At 38.8% G+C, this 19,235-nt stretch overlaps 3 protein-coding genes across 3 annotated transcripts in view; 1 reads left to right on the forward strand and 2 right to left on the reverse strand.

The window, feature by feature from the left end:
* Nucleotides 1-2,937: 2,937 nt before the first annotated feature.
* Nucleotides 2,938-5,829, reverse strand: LOC141771089 (uncharacterized). The gene is made up of 4 exons (XM_074641014.1): nucleotides 5,571-5,829; nucleotides 5,032-5,361; nucleotides 3,912-4,006; nucleotides 2,938-3,721 (listed from the first exon to the last, which is right to left on the reverse strand). Exons 1-4 carry the CDS (start codon nucleotides 5,818-5,820, stop codon nucleotides 3,614-3,616), a joined length of 783 nt encoding a protein of 260 aa, XP_074497115.1. The 5' UTR covers nucleotides 5,821-5,829; the 3' UTR covers nucleotides 2,938-3,613.
* Nucleotides 4,373-19,235, forward strand: part of capns1b (calpain, small subunit 1 b) — a 31,460-nt gene continuing 16,597 nt past the window's right edge. Inside the window, exons 1-3 of the mRNA XM_074641015.1 lie at nucleotides 4,373-4,424; nucleotides 11,503-11,562; nucleotides 13,569-13,667. The gene's annotated coding sequence lies outside the window, so the exon portion shown is untranslated. The remainder of the gene's footprint in view (nucleotides 4,425-11,502; nucleotides 11,563-13,568; nucleotides 13,668-19,235) is intronic.
* On the reverse strand, nucleotides 5,841-13,853 carry LOC141770858 (scavenger receptor cysteine-rich type 1 protein M130-like). The gene is made up of 5 exons (XM_074640703.1): nucleotides 13,814-13,853; nucleotides 11,409-11,552; nucleotides 8,074-8,379; nucleotides 7,704-8,006; nucleotides 5,841-6,273 (listed from the first exon to the last, which is right to left on the reverse strand). The coding sequence occupies exons 1-5, from the start codon at nucleotides 13,851-13,853 to the stop codon at nucleotides 5,930-5,932; spliced, it is 1,137 nt and encodes a 378-aa protein (XP_074496804.1). The 3' UTR covers nucleotides 5,841-5,929.

A 19,235-nucleotide genomic window follows, 5' to 3' on the forward strand; every position in this document is an offset into this window, starting at 1 on the left:
GAGGAATTAACGCGGTAATAACGCAAATTCATTTTAACGCCGATAATTTCTTGAACACGTTAACGCGTTGATCTTTCGAAGGTTGTAGCGGGCTCAGTTTTATATCTAGAGTGAAGATACTGGTATCATATGAAACTAGAACCCCTAAAGAATACATTGGCTAAATAACGCTCCGAAAAAATGAAAATTAAAAACCGTCATGGCCGTTTTCAAAGGGGTCCCTTGACCTCTGACCTCCAGATATGTGAATGAGTGAGGGTGTTTGTCCAAAATAATGTCTGAAAAATGTCAATAAATAGTCTGAAAAATGTCTGAAAAACGTCCGATAAAAAATTCGTAGAAATGTCTGAACAATGTCCAGAAAGAAAAGTCAAAAATGTCAGAAAATTGTCCAAATGTATATATATTTTTTTAAAGTCCTAAGAAAAACCCCAAAAAGTCAGAAAAATGTCAAAAAATTGTACAAAAAAACGTAAAAAAGTCTGGAAAATGTCTGAAAGAAAGGCAGAAGAAAAGTCAGACCCTGGTATCATATGAAACTACAAAACCTAAAGAATCCATCGGTACCAACCAGGTCATATTAGCTTGTTGTGAAGGAGGTGAAATAACGCTCCAAACTTGCGCTAAATTTTGGCGAGGCAAAACTGTCATGTCCATTTTCAAAGGGGTCCCTTGACCTCTGACCTCAAGATATGTGAATGTAAATGGGTTCTATGGCTACCCACGAGTCTCCCCTTTACAGACATGCCCACTTTATGATGATCACATGCAGTTTGGGGCAAGTCATAGTCAAGTCAGCACACTGACACACTGACAGCTGTTGTTGCCTGTTGGGCTGCAGTTTTCCATGTTATGATTGGAGCATACATATAAATATATATATATACATATATTTTTTTTTAATTTTTTTTTTTTTTACATTTATTTAATATTTAAAAAAGATTTTAGAAAAGTGTCTGAAAATGTCAGAAAATGTCTGAAAAATATCTGAAAAACGTCAGAAAAAATGTAAATAAAAAAAAGACAAAAAGACAGAATTTTTTTTCGAAAAATGTAAAAAAAATAAAATGTCTAAAAAATTTAAGAAAAACGTCAGAAAAGTGTCTGAAAATGTTTTTGAAAAATGTAAAAGAAAAAAGAAAAAAAAAGTCAGAAAAATGTTTAGAAAACATGTCAGAAAAATGTAAAAAAAAAAAAAAAGTCAAATTTTTTTTCGAAAAATGTCAAAAAAAGAAAATATCTAAAAAGATGTCAAAAAAAGAAAATATCTAAGAAGATGTCTGAAAAATATCTGAAAAACGTCAGAAAAATGTAAAAAAAAAAAGAAAAGTCAGAAAAACGTTTAAAAAAAGTCAGAAAAATGTAAAAAAAAAAAAAAAAAAGAAAAAAGAAGTGAGAAAAATGTAAAAAAAAAAAAAAAGTCAGAACATTTTTTCAAAAATGTCAAAAAAATTAAATGTCTAAAAAAAGTCAGAAAAAGTCAGAAAAGTGTCTGAAAATGTTTTTGAAAAATGTAAAAAAAAAAGAAAAATGTTTAAAAAAAGTCAGAAAAATGTCAGAAAAAAGTCAGAAAAATATCTGAAAATGTAGAAAAAAATCTGAAAAACAAAAGTTATGTTAACATGTTGGTTTTACTCACCAAAACACACTGGGCCTCAGTCAACAGGCACAAATGTGTGCTTAATGTCACGGCTCTGGCCGTGACTCCAGTAGTGTTCCTGTGTTCTGTTTCCCCTGTGTCTCCCCCTCCCCTGACTGTCTGTGTGTGTGTGTGGGTGTGGCAGGGGCGTGGCTTCCTCATCAGGCACCTGATCTCACACTCCACTCTGCACTCTGCACCTGTCAACAATCACCTAATCAACCCACAGTTCAAGAACACCAGCTTTCCTGCCAGTCTTTGCCAGATTGTTCTGCCTACCAGTTGGTATACTCTCGGCCGCTCTGTACCATAGATACCAGAGTTATTCTTGTGCTTTTTCCTTGTGCTTCTAGTGTTTAACATTGTGTTCTCCTGTGTTCTGGATTCCAGTGCCAGCCTCCCATCGAGCCATCCTCACACGCCGCCTCAGCTCATTCCTCCAGCCATTCCACCCTGCTCAGCAGCCTGCCTGTCCCCTGCCTTCTCCAGCGCCCTCACCACCATTATTATGATATATCCACATGACTTTCAACCACCATCCAGCTCTGTCTGTGTCTGTGTCTGCTTCTGGGTCCTAAACCACAGCCTTCACACTTAAACCGTCCGTACGAAAAGTTTCTCACACAAATCTCTCTGTATTCCTTTAATTATCCTTTATTCATTCTATTCCTTTTTCCTTTTGTTTGATCATTTATTCAGTTATTCTGTCAGTAGTTTAGTCATGTAGTTAGTCCAATAAACATTTAAATTTATAAAGAACTTGATTTTGTGTGTGTATATAAACAATTCCCATCACTGTTCACTAGACCCAAGAACTCCATAGCAACCCTGAGATTAGAAACTCAACTGATTAATATCACATTGTGAATCTTTCCCTGTTTTTATAAAACTGGGTGACGCCTGGGTAAAGTATGATATTAAAACTGTGTGTGATATTTGAAGCTGAGTGTCATCACTCTCCTTCACCTTTTATGACAATTCATGGGTTTATGATTAATAATTTTGGGGTTATTAATTATAGATACATATTTTGATATCAATGAATGATTGATTATTCATCTGCTCTATGCAATAACGCTACATAACGCTACAATGTACTTAAATTTACCCAAGGCCTGTTCAAAGTGGAGCTTTCAATTCTAAAATAATGTTGAAAAGTTGAGTAATTAATAATAATGCATCATATTGTAATTGTTATATATTACAACGTCCTGCCAACAATGAGTGATTTTCTTGTCAGCAGACTTTCAGTAACCAAGAGGTGGCCGAAGAGAAAAGAATCAATCTAGTTCCACTCAGTCGATGCAAGCTTCATTTATTGTGATGCATTTTAAAAAGCTCATTATTTAACAGTTCAGAAACATTAACAACACATTATGTTTGTAATTTGGTTTTAGTGGCTTCAAAGCCATCGACTCCTAACTATTTACACATTAAGTCGATTATTTTAGCTCTTAAATTCTTCATAGATTTCTCTGAAAACTCAGTAGTATTAAAATGATATCTGACAGTTATTTTAAGCAAAAGACAGAAACCACAGACAGAAGCATCAAAGTATTCCTCATGGTTAAAGTAATGAGCTTCCTTCAAAACATTAACAACAATATACTTATCATTAGCTTTCTTAACTGATAGAACGTCATCTTGTTTTCATCATGCAAAGAATATAATAATGAAAAACATCCCTTTATGTACTGTGACAGTACTTGTTAATCATGAATAAGGCATGCTAACACTTTACCCTAGCCCTCGTCTCTTAACTGTTGTATTCATCACTCTTATAGAGGATGAGGAACACAGTTTTTCTTTGCCTGGCTCTGCAGATTATATGATGCTGCAACAGTTCACTCAGCAGATTATATAGAATACAACCAAATGTCCCATTGTCCTCACTGCATCATGTTTAGAATCAATTACAGAACGCTGCTCTGATGTGACTGTTGTGTGAGAGCTGAGCCGTCCATCTGGATGATCCTACTCTGTCCCCTGGGCTCCTGCCTCTTCACCCAGCAAGTCACCAGCACCACCGAGGTGATCCAGCTCCATGTTGTCCTCTCGTCTTGGTTTCTGTCCTCTGGGGGCCTAGAGAGACATGACAGAAAATGTCTTCAAGTCACAGAATAGTGTAGGAAGTGTTGAGTTTGATACGTAGCATGTAGCTTTTGTTTTCCCCTCAGTACCAAACACATACCAAGCTGTGATCCCAAAGTACACCAAACACTGAATGTTGGATATTACATCCCTACAGTCCTAACATTGATGAGTAAAGTACCTTGCAGTAGCAATACACGGCAGCATTGGACCCCACCATCAGCACCATCAGCACCAGGAGGACAACCAGTCTGATGATCAGATCTGTTACAGAGGCTGGAACAGATTCACAATCATGATTACATCAGTTCATACAGGAACATGTGTGCAGCACTTTCCTCTGAAGCTAAAGTTGCTTCATTCAAACTATTTTCAGCTTTTACATCTTGTATTTTTTTAAATGTATGATTGTTACTTTCAGCTGAGAGGACACATGTCCACAAATCACAAGTCCTCATTGTCTTTGTGGTTGTATTCTGACTTATTGCTGCAGTGTTTGCAGTGTGTGGATCACACCCTGTGCATACTTCCTCTCAGCACCTGGAGGGGCGTGTCAGTGTTTGATTGACAGCAGCTGGCAGGCTGAGCTCCGGCAGGAGAACCAGAGACAAACATCAACTTGTGCTGTAGCTCACAAGCCAGTAAGAGTAAAGGAGCACACCAGCATCTAAAGTGAGCAAAGAGATATCTGCAGGTATGTTTACATGCTGTTTAATGTGCTGCAGCTGAGCAGCTGATTAGTCATCTAGCCTGCAAACTGGAGTTAGCAGAGCACTTTCCCCCCGTGGATGTTTGTTTGGTGGCTCGTTCAACAAGCTAATAATAAAGCTTTTATGCTATGAAACTTGTTTTTTCTGACTTTTAGTGGTTGAATTCCTCACAAAGCTGCACTTCTTATCCTCTGTCTTCTACTGTGTGCATGGTATTTAAAGAGTCCTGGGTAAACTGATCCACTCTATAGTCATGAACAAAAATCACAAATCTGTAGACTGCAGCTTTTCTGGATGGAAGTGACTTTTCTTTATCTCATTAACACTAAATGTGTTTTCATGCAGTCAAATAATTGTATAAACTGGCTGATTCAGATTGTCAGGTGATCAAATAAACACATAATAAAATGTAATGAACTAAATTAATTAGTCTGAACAGCAGCAATAAACATGAAGACATTGCTGTCTCATGCATGTAAACAGTTGACACCTCATGACGTTTTATCTGATTCAGATGAATAATACTTTAAAGCCTGCGTGCGTTGTCAGTGTCACATTTCCCTGTTTGACTCAGATTGTCTATGAAGTTACCTGAGACAGTGAGATGGAGCGGCTGGCTCTCAGATGAGAAGTTATAGGAGAAAACATAGAGGTGATAAACACAGCGGTACTCCCCTCGCTGGGCGGGCTCTGCAGCAGAGAACAGGAAGTGGGCAGAGTGATTGACAGCTGGCAGGGTGTGGTTCTGTGATGTAGCTGAGGTGGTCAGAATAAGCTGGAAGGAGCCTCCTGGGTACTGTGGCAGGATGGAGCAGCTGATGGTGAAGCTGGAGCCCATGAGCACCTGAATCCCCTGCTGATTGGCCTCAGAAACCCCGTCAATGAAGGTAGCGAAGGAGATGTTTGGCTGAGCCAGAAAATCTGTTAAAACAGTGGAAGATGAAACATGAATCATCTTTATTTGTTTTGTCAAAGTGATGAAAACTGAGCCCAGTAAGATGACAGGATTTGTTTATTAGCAGGAGCCATGGGAAATGGAGGACTCTTGGATTCATATTTAATATGGAGGACTTAGTGAGCAACTGCTCATTGAAAAAGTTAAGGATGTGACTGTCACTGTTCAGGGTTACCTGAGCAGATCACCTCCAGGCTGTTGGAGCTTACAAAGCCACTAGGTAGCTCTAAACACTCCCGTAGCATCACATGAGACTCAACACAAGAAGGCTGGATCTCCCACACAGACTTCCATGAAGAACTGGTCCTTATGTTTGTTGAAACAGCAGAACCACAGTCCAGTCGATTACACACTGCAGCTGCTACCATCTGGTCCCATTCAAACAACCAGTAAACCGCTGGTCTCCACTCTCCATGGTGTTTCATCTCTAGCGTACCATCACAGCGACTGGATCCTCCTAACAACCTGACATCATCAGGCTCTGAACAGAGACAGGAGAATAATTAATAAAATAAATAAAGTCATTTGCATTAATCAAATCAAAGCTACAGCTCCTCTTCTACCTGAACAGGTGAGACCAACAGCTTTGCCAGGTGAGCAGGTGTTTCTATCTGAGTCTGAGCTGTCACAGTCCAGGAGAGCAGACTCATGGCCTCCACACTGGAACTCTTTGGTCCACACTGGAGCCTCCACGTCTCCATAGAGCGCCCCCTGGAGGACTGAAGGAGCCCCACAGCCAAGCTCCCTACAGACCACCTCAGCATCCTGCAGGTCAAAGTCATCTTCACACACTGAGGACCACGACTGGTTGGACTGGTTGGACTTCACCTCCAGTCTGCCTGAACACAGACTCTTCCCATTCACCAGCCTGATAGAGTCTGGAGGGAGAGAAACAAGAAAGTCAGAGAAACCTCTAACCAGGCTCTCAACAGCACAAAATCACTGAAGTACATCAGTAAAGTTTTAAATCAATGAATGAAATAATAAGTGCCAACATACTACCCACTCATATGCTGTTGCCAAACGTCTAAAATGAGCCTGTCAGGGTGCAGACACTAGAAGGGAGAATCAGTTCCTGTTTGTACAGTATGCTCACCAATATGAACTGAAACCAACTGTCAACTGTTAGCATAGACTATATAAGACCTGGAAGTAGCCAACGTGATGTCACCCATTGGTTTATGGACTACGGTTTTGAAGCCTGAAGTTCGGCATTTTGGCCGTCGCTATATTGTTTTTTTTGGAACCAGAAGTGACACGAGAGGGCGGAGCGAAGTACAACCAAATACTGAATAAGACATTTTTAGGGTACCAAAATGTTACAATCAACTTTCATGATGTGACGGACAACTCTCAGGCCGGACAATGACGTGGTAGCGACCTGTCAATCACAAGGTAGCCACGCCCTAAAGCATCCCCTGCTTTATGGCCTGTTTGACTCTAAATGGGACCATAATTTACTAAATGAACATCATGCTGTATTGAAGAAGACTTGAAACTAGTGATTGAGACCATAAACTCATGTTTACAATGTTTACTGAGGTAATAAATCAAGAGAGAAGTAGACTCATTTTCTCATAGACTTCTATACAATCAGACTTTTTTCAGCAACCAAAGGAGTCGCCCCCTGCTGGCAAATAGAAAAAATGTAAGTTTAAGGCACTTCAGCCTTGGCTTCACTTTTCAGAACCGGAGGTAGCTGTCTGTCTGTTAGTAGCTGGTGTATCTATAAGGCTTCTGCCGGTTTCAGAGAAGCTTTATCTCTGCCTGAACAAAACACAGCTTCCTCTTTCATTAGAATGAGGCCAGTCCGGTGGTGCAGCCAGGGTGCCAACACAGAGGACTTCGGCAAAAAAACTGCAGGGTCATCCGGCAAAAAAGTAGAACCTGACTCTATCTTTGCCGGCAAAACACTGCAGGGTCCAATCAAATATGTACAAGAGCTCATTCCTGTTGGATTACCCCGTAACATCTACACCACATGTCTACTGTGTTCCCTGTGATCATCACAACAAAATGGGACTTCTTAGATTGTATTTCATGTCTCATCAGTGCCTGAAGCTACACACCTCACCAACCCAGCTCCCTGCATTGTTTAAAACAGGACTGTTTCCGTGTTGGTTCAGGCCTCAACTCACGACAACAAATCCTTTCACCAGTACTGCCGTGACAACATATGCTTGGAACTAAAAGATTACCTAATTTTCTCTTTCCTCAAAATGACAGCTATTTCTTTACTAGTCCAATGAACAGACAGGAAAGAGATTATAAGGATTCCTGTTAAAGTTATTGCCATTTATAGTGTTACCTGAGCAGGTGACCTCCAGACTCTTACTGGAAGAATGAGGCTGTATTGATACACATTCCCTGATTGAAGACTCAGACAGACCACAGGAAGATCTGATTATCCATGCATGTCGGGGGTACGAATCATCTCTTCTTCCTGTTGAAAGAACAGAACCACAGTCCAGCTGTTTGCACACAACAGCTGCAGACATCAGGTCCCACTTATAGTTGTAGTCAGCCACTGGTCTCCATTCTCCATGTTGTTTCATCTCAAGTGTACCGACACAGCGGCTGGCTCCTCCAACCAACCGGACGTCATCAGGCTCTGAACAGAGACAAGAGAGTAATTAGTAAAAGAAGTAAAGTAACTTGCATTAGAATAGAGATTCTACCTGAGCAGGTGAGTCCAACAGCTTTGCCAGGTGAGCAGGTGTTTCTATCTGAGTCTGAGCTGTCACAGTCCAGGAGAGCAGACTCATGGCCTCCACACTGGAACTCTTTGGTCCACACTGGAGCCTCCACGTCTCCATAGAGCGCCCCCTGGAGGACTGAAGGAGCCCCACAGCCAAGCTCCCTACAGACCACCTCAGCATCCTGCAGGTCAACGTCATCTTCACACACTGAGGACCACGACTGGTTGGACTTCACCTCCAGTCTGCCTGAACACAGACTCTTCCCATTCACCAGCCTGACAGAGTCTGGAGAGAGAGAGAAAGAGAGAAAGAGAACCATGCAGACAGAGAGATGAAGTACTAGTGCAGCGCCCGTTCAAAACATGTCCTTTAGAACGGGCTGAATGTTTGGTCTGTGGTGTTGCTGCTTGCAGCTTTCTCGAGAACCGCTCATCCAAACTTCACACTCGACTCTGAGCTTCTTTGGGTCCTGAGTAAAACACCTGCCATCACATAGTTGCGTCACACACCCAAGTTGTGTCGACTCATAAACATTAGTGAAATACACTCTGTTCACACCTACAGTTAGTAACTCATATCAACGGTGTTAACTGTAGGTGTGAACAGTGTTAATTGTAGGTGTGAACAGTGTTAATTGTAGGTGTGAACAGTGTTAACTGTAGGTGTGAACGGTGTTAACTGTAGATGTGAACAGTGTTAATTGTAGGTGTGAACAGTGTTAATTGTAGGTGTGGACAGTGTTAACTGTAGGTGTGAACGGTGTTAACTGTAGATGTGAACAGTGTTAATTGTAGGTGTGAACAGTGTTAATTGTAGGTGTGAACAGTGTTAATTGTAGGTGTGAACAGTGTTAATTGTAGGTGTGAACAGTGTTAATTGTAGGTGTGGACAGTGTTAACTGTAGGTGTGAACGGTGTTAACTGTAGATGTGAACAGTGTTAATTGTAGGTGTGAACAGTGTTAACTGTAGGTGTGAACAGTGTTAACTGTAGGTGTGAACGGTATTAACTGTAGGTGTGAACGGTGTTAACTCTAGGTGTGAACAGTGTTAACTGTAGGTGTGAACGGTGTTAACTGTAGGTGTGAAAAGTGTTAACTGTAGATGTGAACAGTGTTAACTCTAGGTGTGAACGGTGTTAACTGTAGATGTGAACAGTGTTAACTGTAGGTGTGAACAGTGTTAACTGTAGATGTGAACGGTGTTAACTGTAGATGTGAACGGTGTTAACTGTAGATGTGAACAGTGTTAATTGTAGGTGTGAACAGTGTTAATTGTAGGTGTGAACAGTGTTAACTGTAGATGTGAACAGTGTTAACTGTAGATGTGAACGGTGTTAACTGTAGGTGTGAACGGTGTTAATTGTAGGTGTGAACGGTTTTAACTGTAGGTGTGAACAGTGTTAACTGTAGGTGTGAACAGTGTTAACTGTAGGTGTGAACAGTGTTAACTGTAGATGTGAACGGTGTTAACTGTAGGTGTGAACAGTGTTAACTGTAGATGTGAACGGTGTTAACTGTAGGTGTGAACAGTGTTAATTGTAGGTGTGAACAGTGTTAACTGTAGGTGTGAACAGTGTTAACTGTAGATGTGAACGGTGTTAACTGTAGGTGTGAACAGTGTTAACTGTAGATGTGAACGGTGTTAACTGTAGGTGTGAACGGTGTTAATTGTAGGTGTGAACGGTTTTAACTGTAGGTGTGAACAGTGTTAACTGTAGGTGTGAACAGTGTTAATTGTAGATGTGAACGGTGTTAACTGTAGGTGTGAACGGTGTTAATTGTAGGTGTGAACGGTTTTAACTGTAGGTGTGAACAGTGTTAATTGTAGGTGTGAACAGTGTTAATTGTAGATGTGAACGGTGTTAACTGTAGGTGTGAACAGTGTTAATTGTAGGTGTGAACAGTGTTAACTGTAGATGTGAACGGTGTTAACTGTAGGTGTGAACGGTGTTAACTGTAGGTGTGAACGGTGTTAATTGTAGGTGTGAACAACAGACGGACCATGTTGATGGTGAAGTGTTCCAGCAGCAGAAGAACCTGCAGGATCTCTGCCTCACACACTGCGGCTGAAGGAATCTGTTACTGAAAGAGCTTTATAGAGCTGACAACAAACAGACCTCAAACAACTTTCTGCATTTATTAGAAAGAGTTTTCTTTGATGATCTGTTATTTCCTCCGTTAACTTTTATTAAGGATCCAGTTAAAGTCAGAGAGAGAAGGAGGGTCTGTCTTTTACACCTTTTACATCATTTATCCTCATTTCCATTCAGTCACATGAGGATGATAATTCCTGAGTGTCGGGTTTGATATGAGTTACATCATTTACATTTTCCCTGAAACATTCAGCCTGATACATAACTTCTAGTGTCAGAATATCAATAACTACAGACACTAATAATAAATAAATAATATAAAGGTATTGTGCCAGTAGAGATGGTTCCTGGTCCTCTAAGCAGGACTCAGTCCACAGTAGAGATGGTTCCTGGTCCTCAAGCAGGACTCAGTCCACAGTAGAAATACAGACTGCAGCTGTTATTCATGTGCAGGTGTTTGTTAAACAGGTAACAGGCTACAGAGAGAAACACTGCTGCTCTACCACTGAGAATAACTGAGTGTCTTTATTAGTATTAGATCAGTTCAGACATCAACAGCTGTTAAAGCCGACTGACAGCTGATCCAGATGTGATCAGCTGCTGCTGTCATCAGAAACGGACGTCACTTCACGTGACGCTTCAGAGGAAACGACGTCTCATGTCTCTAAAAAACACATTTCCTTGTTTCCTCTCTCCTCGTGTCTTTTCCTCGCCTCCTCCGCTCACATCTCCCGTGGGCGGAACTAAGACTCGAGGAGAAGAATCGAGGAGAGGAATCGAGGAGAGGAGTTGAGCCGTATAAAATCTGAAATGGGAAAGGCCCCAGGAATGCCTTGGAGGACTGAGAGACTGTTCAAAAGTGTCCACCATTTGTAAGAGTCATGGTGTCCCACCCAGCTCCACTAGTGGAAGAAGGTCAGTTCAGTGACAGTCCCCTACTGGTGGCTGCTGTAAGAGGAATATCCGTATGGAAGGTTTGAAGCCATGAGCCTCCAGCAACAAGCCCACTGATGAGCTTTCTTTGCATTTGTGTTTTTGTGTTGTGGATACTGATGTTGTTACCTGAGCAGATGATCTCCACAATGGTTGCACTAGGTGAAGAAAAAAAGAGCTCTTCTGTTAAACATTTCTTCAGACTAGATTCAGACTCAAGACAGGAAGGTGAGATCGTCCATGAAGGTGGAAATAGACGTGTTGTTGAGGAAGTCCGAACCACAGAACCACAGTCCAGAAGTCTACAAACTATGTCTGCTGACTTCAGGTCCCAGTAATCCTCCTCCACTCCTGTCCAAACTCCCTGGAGCTTCACCTCTAGATCACCAGAACAGCGGCTGGATCCTCCCACCAACCGGATAGCATCAATCACTGAACACAGGTAAGAGAGTAATTAGTAAAACAATCTCTTGTGTAATTCTTCTTTTGTATATTTGTATTCTGTTTACCTTTGAAAGTATCATGTTCTTCTGTCTGGAGACCTGGGGAGAATCCTAAAAGAGATAATGCAAAGGGTGATAATGAGTTGTCCTGCTCTGGACAGGTCAGGCAGAAAGGTTGCAGTAGAAGCATCCCGTCACACATTTCTAAATATTTGTCACAGATTTGCCAAATGTAGTTTTGTTGGGCTTCCCTGCAGGGTCCTATCAGGATCAGGTCAGGTTGCATTGGAGCTCTGTGGATTTTGTCCCCAATCTCTTCAATTGGAGAATCATTTAGAGTGGATTACTTCTTAATGTTACTCCTGAAAAGCTGCAGTCAGCAACTCTGAGCAAATATGATAAAAAATTATTTTCATAAAAGTGTCACTATATCCTGACAGTAGAGAGACAGATGATCTGGGAAGAAATCTCGTTCCTCTGCCTCCTCCTAGTGCTTACTTTAATTACTTTAATATTTATAATTAATTTGACTAGTAATTAGTTATTAGTCTAATTAATTAATTAATAAGCTGTCTAATTTAATAATATATATATGTGTGTGTATATATTTACGTATGTGTATATATACATACATATAGTGTATATACTTAAATCAAACAACAGTTGTTCAGCCAGCTATTCTGTAAATCAACTGTAACTAATAATATAGTTAAATTAAATGAGAGTTCCACCTTTATTCCCCTAAACGACTGTTTATTAATAGATATATTCTCATATAATTGTTATCAAATATATTTTATTTTGAAATTCCTTCTCAAATATTTCAGAAGATCTTAACATGGTTAAAAGAAAATAAATGCTTTACGGTTTGATTTGTTTATTGAATTTTAAAGTAAAATAGTACTAATACCGTAACAAATAGTGAAATATGTTGTTGTTAACAACAATAATGAATTACTGTGTAATTGTTTTGGGCTTTTACTTTGTTAACAGCAAGTAAACAGACATCTTGGCCTCCTTGTATTTCTAGCTGTAGCCACCAGAGGGTTATACCAGACTATTGTTTGTGTGTGTCTGTGTTTATACCAAAGTTCTGGGTACATAAATATGTCCACACAGCACAGTGACATTGTGATTGGCATTCAGTTCTGATTAAGGTCATAGTAAGCTGAAAGTTAGTGAAAACAATGTCTAACCGAGCCATAACTATTCCATACAGGGACGTAGCCATGGTTTAGACATTAGTGAAGTCCACAATGTTTTCTGTTAATGGAGATTAAGAATTAAGAAAACAATAAAGGCTTTTGACCTAAAACTATGTAATATAACATAATGTTTGACCATCATGATAACGCCCAAAAAGCTTAAAGAGAAAACTTGTTCTAGTTAAATTATTATTATTTTATTATTTACACATTTCACAGCCTTCATCTGAACATTTAATTCTTCTGGAAATATTTGCCCTGTAAAATCATATTCTGTAAATCAAAAGAGCAGATTCAGAATTTTTTTTAAATAATGTTTCATTAATTATATTTGTTCACAAATTTTAAAAAAATATGACGAACATTGATTATTTTACAAAAAGTAGGTGAGCATTGTATTGATAAATTACAGCACCCTCGTTCTCACCCCCCTCCCCAACGCCGTGCCGTGTGTTGGCTCATCCTGATTTATCATTTCAAGCCCCAATATTCCTATAATATCAAATAATATCCATACAGGGACTGAGAATATAAATAGTAGAGCTTATTGATTTTATAGTGAATTTAACAGCTATTTTACACATGTTTACATTTACATGTTATATGATATAATAAGAAGAACAAAAATAATTTTTAAATATTAATTTAATTAGTTGATGTTTCTTTCATCTGTATTGTATTTATACCTTATGATTCAATAAATTGTTTAATTGATCATATCATATAGTAACGCACATTGTGTTCTGATTCTAGATCTGATTATAATACAGTATGTTTCTCCTGTAATATTAATATTATAGGGACCGTCGGTCTGTGCATCCTGTCCAGAGGTTCTTCAGAATATGACCCACTCAGAGACATCAGTACCACCACACCCAGCACGCTGGATCAGAGACAACGTGAGTTTCAGACCTGAGTGAACACATGCTATTTGGTCTCTGCCTCTAACCAAGTATAGAAACATCCTGAAAGCACACAGCTTCTCTCAGCTCTCTGCCTCACTTATTAAGAGTTTCAAACGTCCATCATTAAATCAGAGTCCTACCTGAGGTCCAGAGCAGCACAATCAGCACTCTGTGATCCATGTCCACTCAATGTGCCTGTCACTGTGTCTTCTTCATCTGCTGTCTCTGTCTCTTTATCAGACCAAGAGTCAGGCCCAGCCCCCTGAGAGATACATATTTCCTGTTCACCTCTATCAGGTCATCACAACGCTGTAGTTTAGGCTGTTGCCTCTCACGGCCTGCAGTACCTTATTTTGAGGCTATAGATCTATTTGGTGAAATATATAAATTCAATTAAAACTTAATATTAATACTCAAGAAGACACATGGCATTTGGCAGAAAGTTTCCTGAAACAAAGGCAATAAAATAGGTTTAATCTTGCTTCCAGTTTGAAACATGATCCATGAGGTACAACCTGTTCACAGACAAAACGTCAGATAACACTCAGTTATTTAAAAGTTCAATGCAATGTTTTATCATTAATAGTATTATTATTATCACTTCCCCCTTACACATTCATATCAGAAACATACTGTATTTAAAAGCACTTAAAATATATATTTGTACTTGCATACAGATAATTTTCATGCTTTCTATTTTTGAATATAATGCTTCCTGTTGCAGTAATTCTATTTATTCAGTGAATACTGTAGGTTGCTATGGTGATCATGGGAAACATATATGTAAATATAATAATTGTGCTGAATTATCACATTTGACCTTATTCTTTTATCTCTCATTTGATTTTGAATAAGTGAAGAACGTCGGCCTCAACAAGCTTCATCTTCAGAGTGTGAAGGGTCGTCCTGAACTCAAACTGAAGCCTTTTAAGAGTTAAGACTTATCAGCTCTGCTCTTTGGTTAGATGTGCAGTTTCCTCTTCATCGTTTAATCTCTTCATCATGTGGTTTCTCTCTTAACGTCAGCGTCATTAGATTCGCTAACAGGAAGCTGCCAGTGATAATCATATACTGGCATCTTGCAACCTGGTGCTATTTTTAACATCAGTAAATGTCAGGTACCACAGTTACATTTATTGAGCAGGTCTGGTTATTAGCAAATATCAAAGATAAATATTAAAATAATTTAAATTAATATTAATAAAGTCATTAGTTATTAATTTACATTAAATCTCCTCGGAGCACTACTTTTTGTAACAAAGAGAAAATGCTAATGTAGTCTCATAAAATAGTCTCATAAAGTATACTAAACTATCAATTGGGAACTCTGATTAATAATTAGATTAATAACTATAACCAATATCAACGGCTAGTAAAGGTTGAAGGATTTAGTCCTTGTCACAGCAGAGGTTGGCAGTATCCACTCTGATGCAACATTGAACAGGCCAGCGTGTTTATGCCACAAGCATTTATTTACACGTTAATAAAGGTGAAACACACAATATTAATCTAACTGAATAACTAAACTAAACAAAACAACAAGAGTGTGTAAGCGTGCGTCAGCAATCAGAATTTATTTGTATCAGTTATAGTAGCATGTCTTAAGAGTTACGACTTATCAGCTCTGCTCTTTGGTTAGATGTGCAGTTTCCTCGACACCTTTAATCTCTTCATCATGTGGTGTCTCTCTTAACGTCAGTGCCCACGCTTTGCTGACAGGAAGCTGCAAGTGATAATCATATACTGACACCCTGCACCCTGGTGATGTTTTTAACATCATTTAAAGCTGCAGTGGGTAGAAATGGAGTAAATGTGATTAAAACAAGTTATTTTTATAAAACGGTCACTATATCCTGACAGTAGTGCATGAGACAGGTAATCTGAAAAAAAAACACACGTGCCTCTGTGTCCTCCGGTGCTCCTAACGGCATCTGCAAGATTTCACAGGCCGGAGGTAAACAGCCGATCAGAGCTGATCTGGAGTCTGCCGACTCTGAGCAGCTGTCAATCACTCACCAACTCCGACCAAACGGTCAAACTAGGCAGCGCTGATCAAATATGAATCAATAATCTGTTACTGTAATGTCTATTTCTCTCCTCAGATGTTTTCAGAATCATCTTGTAGTGTACTGTTTAGCTGTAAAATGAGAAAGTTTGTGACCCGGCAGCCATGTTGAGATCAGTTGAGGTAATACCAAGCATCGCCCACCAGCCGGAGCACAGCCAATAGGAACGCTCTCTCTCTCTGAAATGACCTGTGATTGGTCAAAGTCTCCCGTCACGGGATAGATTTTCTAAATCCTGAAAACAAAGCTATGAGGAGGTGCAGAAGTCTAGTTATCTCTCAGAACACCTGAATTACAATATACTGAAAGGTTATTATGGAATTTTTGCCCAGTGATGCCAAAAATATTAAAATGAATGAAATTAATATTAATAACATTAGCTATATATATATATATATAAATAATAACGGGGCACCACAATCATGTTGGTGCTCAAAAAGGCATGTAATATAGCTATCAGAAGTCATAAGTAATTATCAGAGTAATTATTGATTATATTGAATAATTTGATTTAATTTACATTAAATCTCCTCGGAGCACCACTTTTTGTAACAAAGAGAAAATGCTAATGTAGTCTCATAAAAATAGTCTCATAAAGTATACTAAACTATCAATTGGGAACTCTGATTAATAATTAGATTAATAACTATAACCAATATCAACGGCTAGTAAAGGTTGAAGGATTTAGTCCTTGTCACAGCAGAGGTTGGCAGTATCCACTCTGATGCAACATTGAACAGGCCAGCGTGTTTATGCCACAAGCATTTATTTACAAGTTAATAAAGGTGAAACACACAATATTAATCTAACTGAATAACTAAACTAAACAAAGCAACAAGAGTGTGTAAGCGTGCGTCAGCAATCAGAATTTATTTTGATCAGTTATAGTAGCATGTCTGGCTCTTACTGAGTTCAACATTATTGAGTTTTTTTATCTTAATTAATTAAAGGAGCTCTTGAATTAACATCAAATTCTGACAGTTTGATAGGTTACATTGAATACATGGTCAAGCTTCATCTTCAGAGTGTGAAGGGTCGTCCTGAACTCAAATTGAAGGCTTTTGAAACTTAAGAGTTACGACTTATCAGCTCTGCTCTTTGGTTAGATGTGCAGTTTCCTCTTCACCTGTAATCTCTTCATCATGTGGTGTCTCTCTTAACGTCAGTGCCCACGCTTTGCTGACACGAAGCTGCAAGTGATAATCATATACTGACATCTTGCACCCTGGTGATGTTTTTAACATCATTTAAAGCTGCAGTGGGTAGAAATGGAGTAAATGTGATTAAAACAAGTTATTTTTATAAAACGGTCACTATATCCTGACAGTAGTGCATGAGACAGGTAATCTGAAAAAAACACACGTGCCTCTGTGTCCAGTATTCTTACAAGTCCTCCAGAGTTCTTAAAGTAACACTATGACATTTAAAGTGGTAGTTATCAATAACTAACCCAAATTGCTTTTTTTGCATTTGAATAAATCAATTATCACCACAATGCACTTGTTTGTAAGTACAGCAGGACGTCTGCTGCAACACGTTTGTGGAATCTACTGTATAATGTTTGCTTTTGACTAAAACGTCTGCTCTAAATTAATATTGCACAAATATGAATATTTGCCAAAAATAATACGCCGCACACGGGGCACCATTATGTTGGGGACGCAGATAGGAGCAGGTCTGGTTATTAGCAAATATTAAAGCTAATTGTTAATATCAATAGAATTAATGTCAAATTCAGATCAGATCAGAACAAAGCAACATGTGAGCGTGAACTTTGAAGCTCGCTCTGTTTAAAGCCAGTTCAGAGTATACATGATGGTAATATGTGTAGGATAATGCACTGAGTAAGAGAGGCGGTTAGTGTACATGTGAGACTCTGTGTTTGGGTGAAGCATAACTAATTCATCAACTGTGCTGAAACCAGCTACATGAAATCCTGACTAAGATGATATCACAACAATAAAGCTCAGTGAATACATTAATCACATCAATACATGTACAATGGCAAAGTTAAACAGTCCTGTGCTTAGCTGTGTGCTTGTGTTGAGTCCATGGGTGGAGCTCAGGGCTCAAGGATTCTGGGAAACTGAGTTCAATGGCTCAGACATCATTTTGAGTGACAAGTCCCAACAGCAATGAAAATCTTAGATCTCAGGCTCCCTCCCACAATGCTCATTAAATATGTATAAAAAGAAAATAACACAAGTAAAACAATGATAATCTAAGACATAAAATAGTGAAATATAGGAATAACATATAACATATATAAAATGTTTATTAAAATAATCTATATTTGTGGTGTACCACAAAGCAATTTGTCTTTGAAGAATAAAACATTTAAATGCAGCCTCTGTCTAGGATTGGGTTCAGGCCCAAAATTCAGCGGTACCGAGTGGGTCTGGGTCGGGTTTGGGTCTCGTTTCGGGTTTGTGCAAAACTCTAGTAGTTACACATGGGAGGTGTAGAGATTACATTAAGCATTTACACCATTTCAACATCTGGCTAAAATGCTCTGGGGTCCGGCCTCTTCACCTATCGGGCCTTCAGAACTGGAACCACGAAGAACTTAATCCTTAATCTCAGTGTTCTTCTCTCATCCAGGCTTCTGGCTTCTGCTGGCCTGGAAGGACATGACAGAAAACATGGGTTGTTATTGCTAAAATGACTGGACTCTTCTAACTAAATATATTCTGCTAAATTCTCATTTGAACCCAACCGTCCTCTGAATAAGGATGTGCAGTACCTTAGAGCTGAAGCAGAGGGCAGTGATGAGTAACATCATACCCAGCAGGAGGACAACAAGTCTGATGATCAACTCGGTTAGAGAGGCTGGAACAGATTCAAAATCATCACATCAGATCATTTTAATGAAAGGTAAAGCTGCCTTAAGTCCCTTTAAACCATTACATAAAAGTATGCTCAATATTTATTCTGTTTTTATTAAACAGATTATTAACACTAAAATAACTGTCAGGAGTTAAATGGAAATTTTAGTTGAATAAACAAACACAGATGCCATTAAAACATATCTTTAATTGTTATTTTTTGACACTGACAATCTGAAATGCATCTTTTTTAATTTAGTGTTCACTAAATGTGACAGTACATCATGTAGAGCTGAGAGTGGACTGCTCTATCATCTAAATCTCAGTGAAATATTTGCTTTCTTTGATCGAACAAGTGTTTTTTCAGTGTGTTTGTCTTCACAATCTGTTAACGTGCACGTTTCCTGACTGACATTTGCTGCAGACACTCTTGTGTTCATCTGTGTCTTTATATTAACTTTGTTTGCATTCATGCCATGTCTAAATATCGCTTTATATTGAAAGTGATGAAGATGAAGAGTGTCATAAAGTTTGAAAAATTTCTGAGGATTTTTATTAAGGAATATTTTACTCTTCATATTATTGTAAAGAAGATAATGATTGGCTCGTAAGAGAAAGGCGACTTATTTATTCAATAAGAGAGTTAATTTTATGCATTTTGCACTGAGAAA

This window comes from Sebastes fasciatus, chromosome 7 (genome assembly GCF_043250625.1).
Source record: "Sebastes fasciatus isolate fSebFas1 chromosome 7, fSebFas1.pri, whole genome shotgun sequence".
Taxonomy (NCBI): Eukaryota; Metazoa; Chordata; class Actinopteri; order Perciformes; family Sebastidae; genus Sebastes; species Sebastes fasciatus.

What these genes read in the sequence shown, in the direction of transcription:
- LOC141771089 (XM_074641014.1), bottom strand. Translation starts at nt 5,820, where the DNA reads ATGAAACACCATGGAGAGTGGAGACCAGCGGTTTACTGGTTGTTTGAA. An exon ending in CCTGGAGGTGATCTGCTCAG is followed by an intron (nt 5,362 to 5,570) that starts GTAACCCTGAAC and finishes CTGTTTTAACAG; the next exon opens with ATTTTCTGGCTCAGCCAAAC. An exon ending in CCGTGTATTGCTACTGCAAG is followed by an intron (nt 3,722 to 3,911) that starts GTACTTTACTCA and finishes ATGTCTCTCTAG; the next exon opens with GCCCCCAGAGGACAGAAACC.
- LOC141770858 (XM_074640703.1), bottom strand. Translation starts at nt 13,853, where the DNA reads ATGGATCACAGAGTGCTGATTGTGCTGCTCTGGACCTCAG. An exon ending in TGTTGGACTCACCTGCTCAG is followed by an intron (nt 8,007 to 8,073) that starts GTAGAATCTCTA and finishes GTCTCTGTTCAG; the next exon opens with AGCCTGATGACGTCCGGTTG. An exon ending in TCTGGAGGTCACCTGCTCAG is followed by an intron (nt 6,274 to 7,703) that starts GTAACACTATAA and finishes CTCTCCCTCCAG; the next exon opens with ACTCTATCAGGCTGGTGAAT.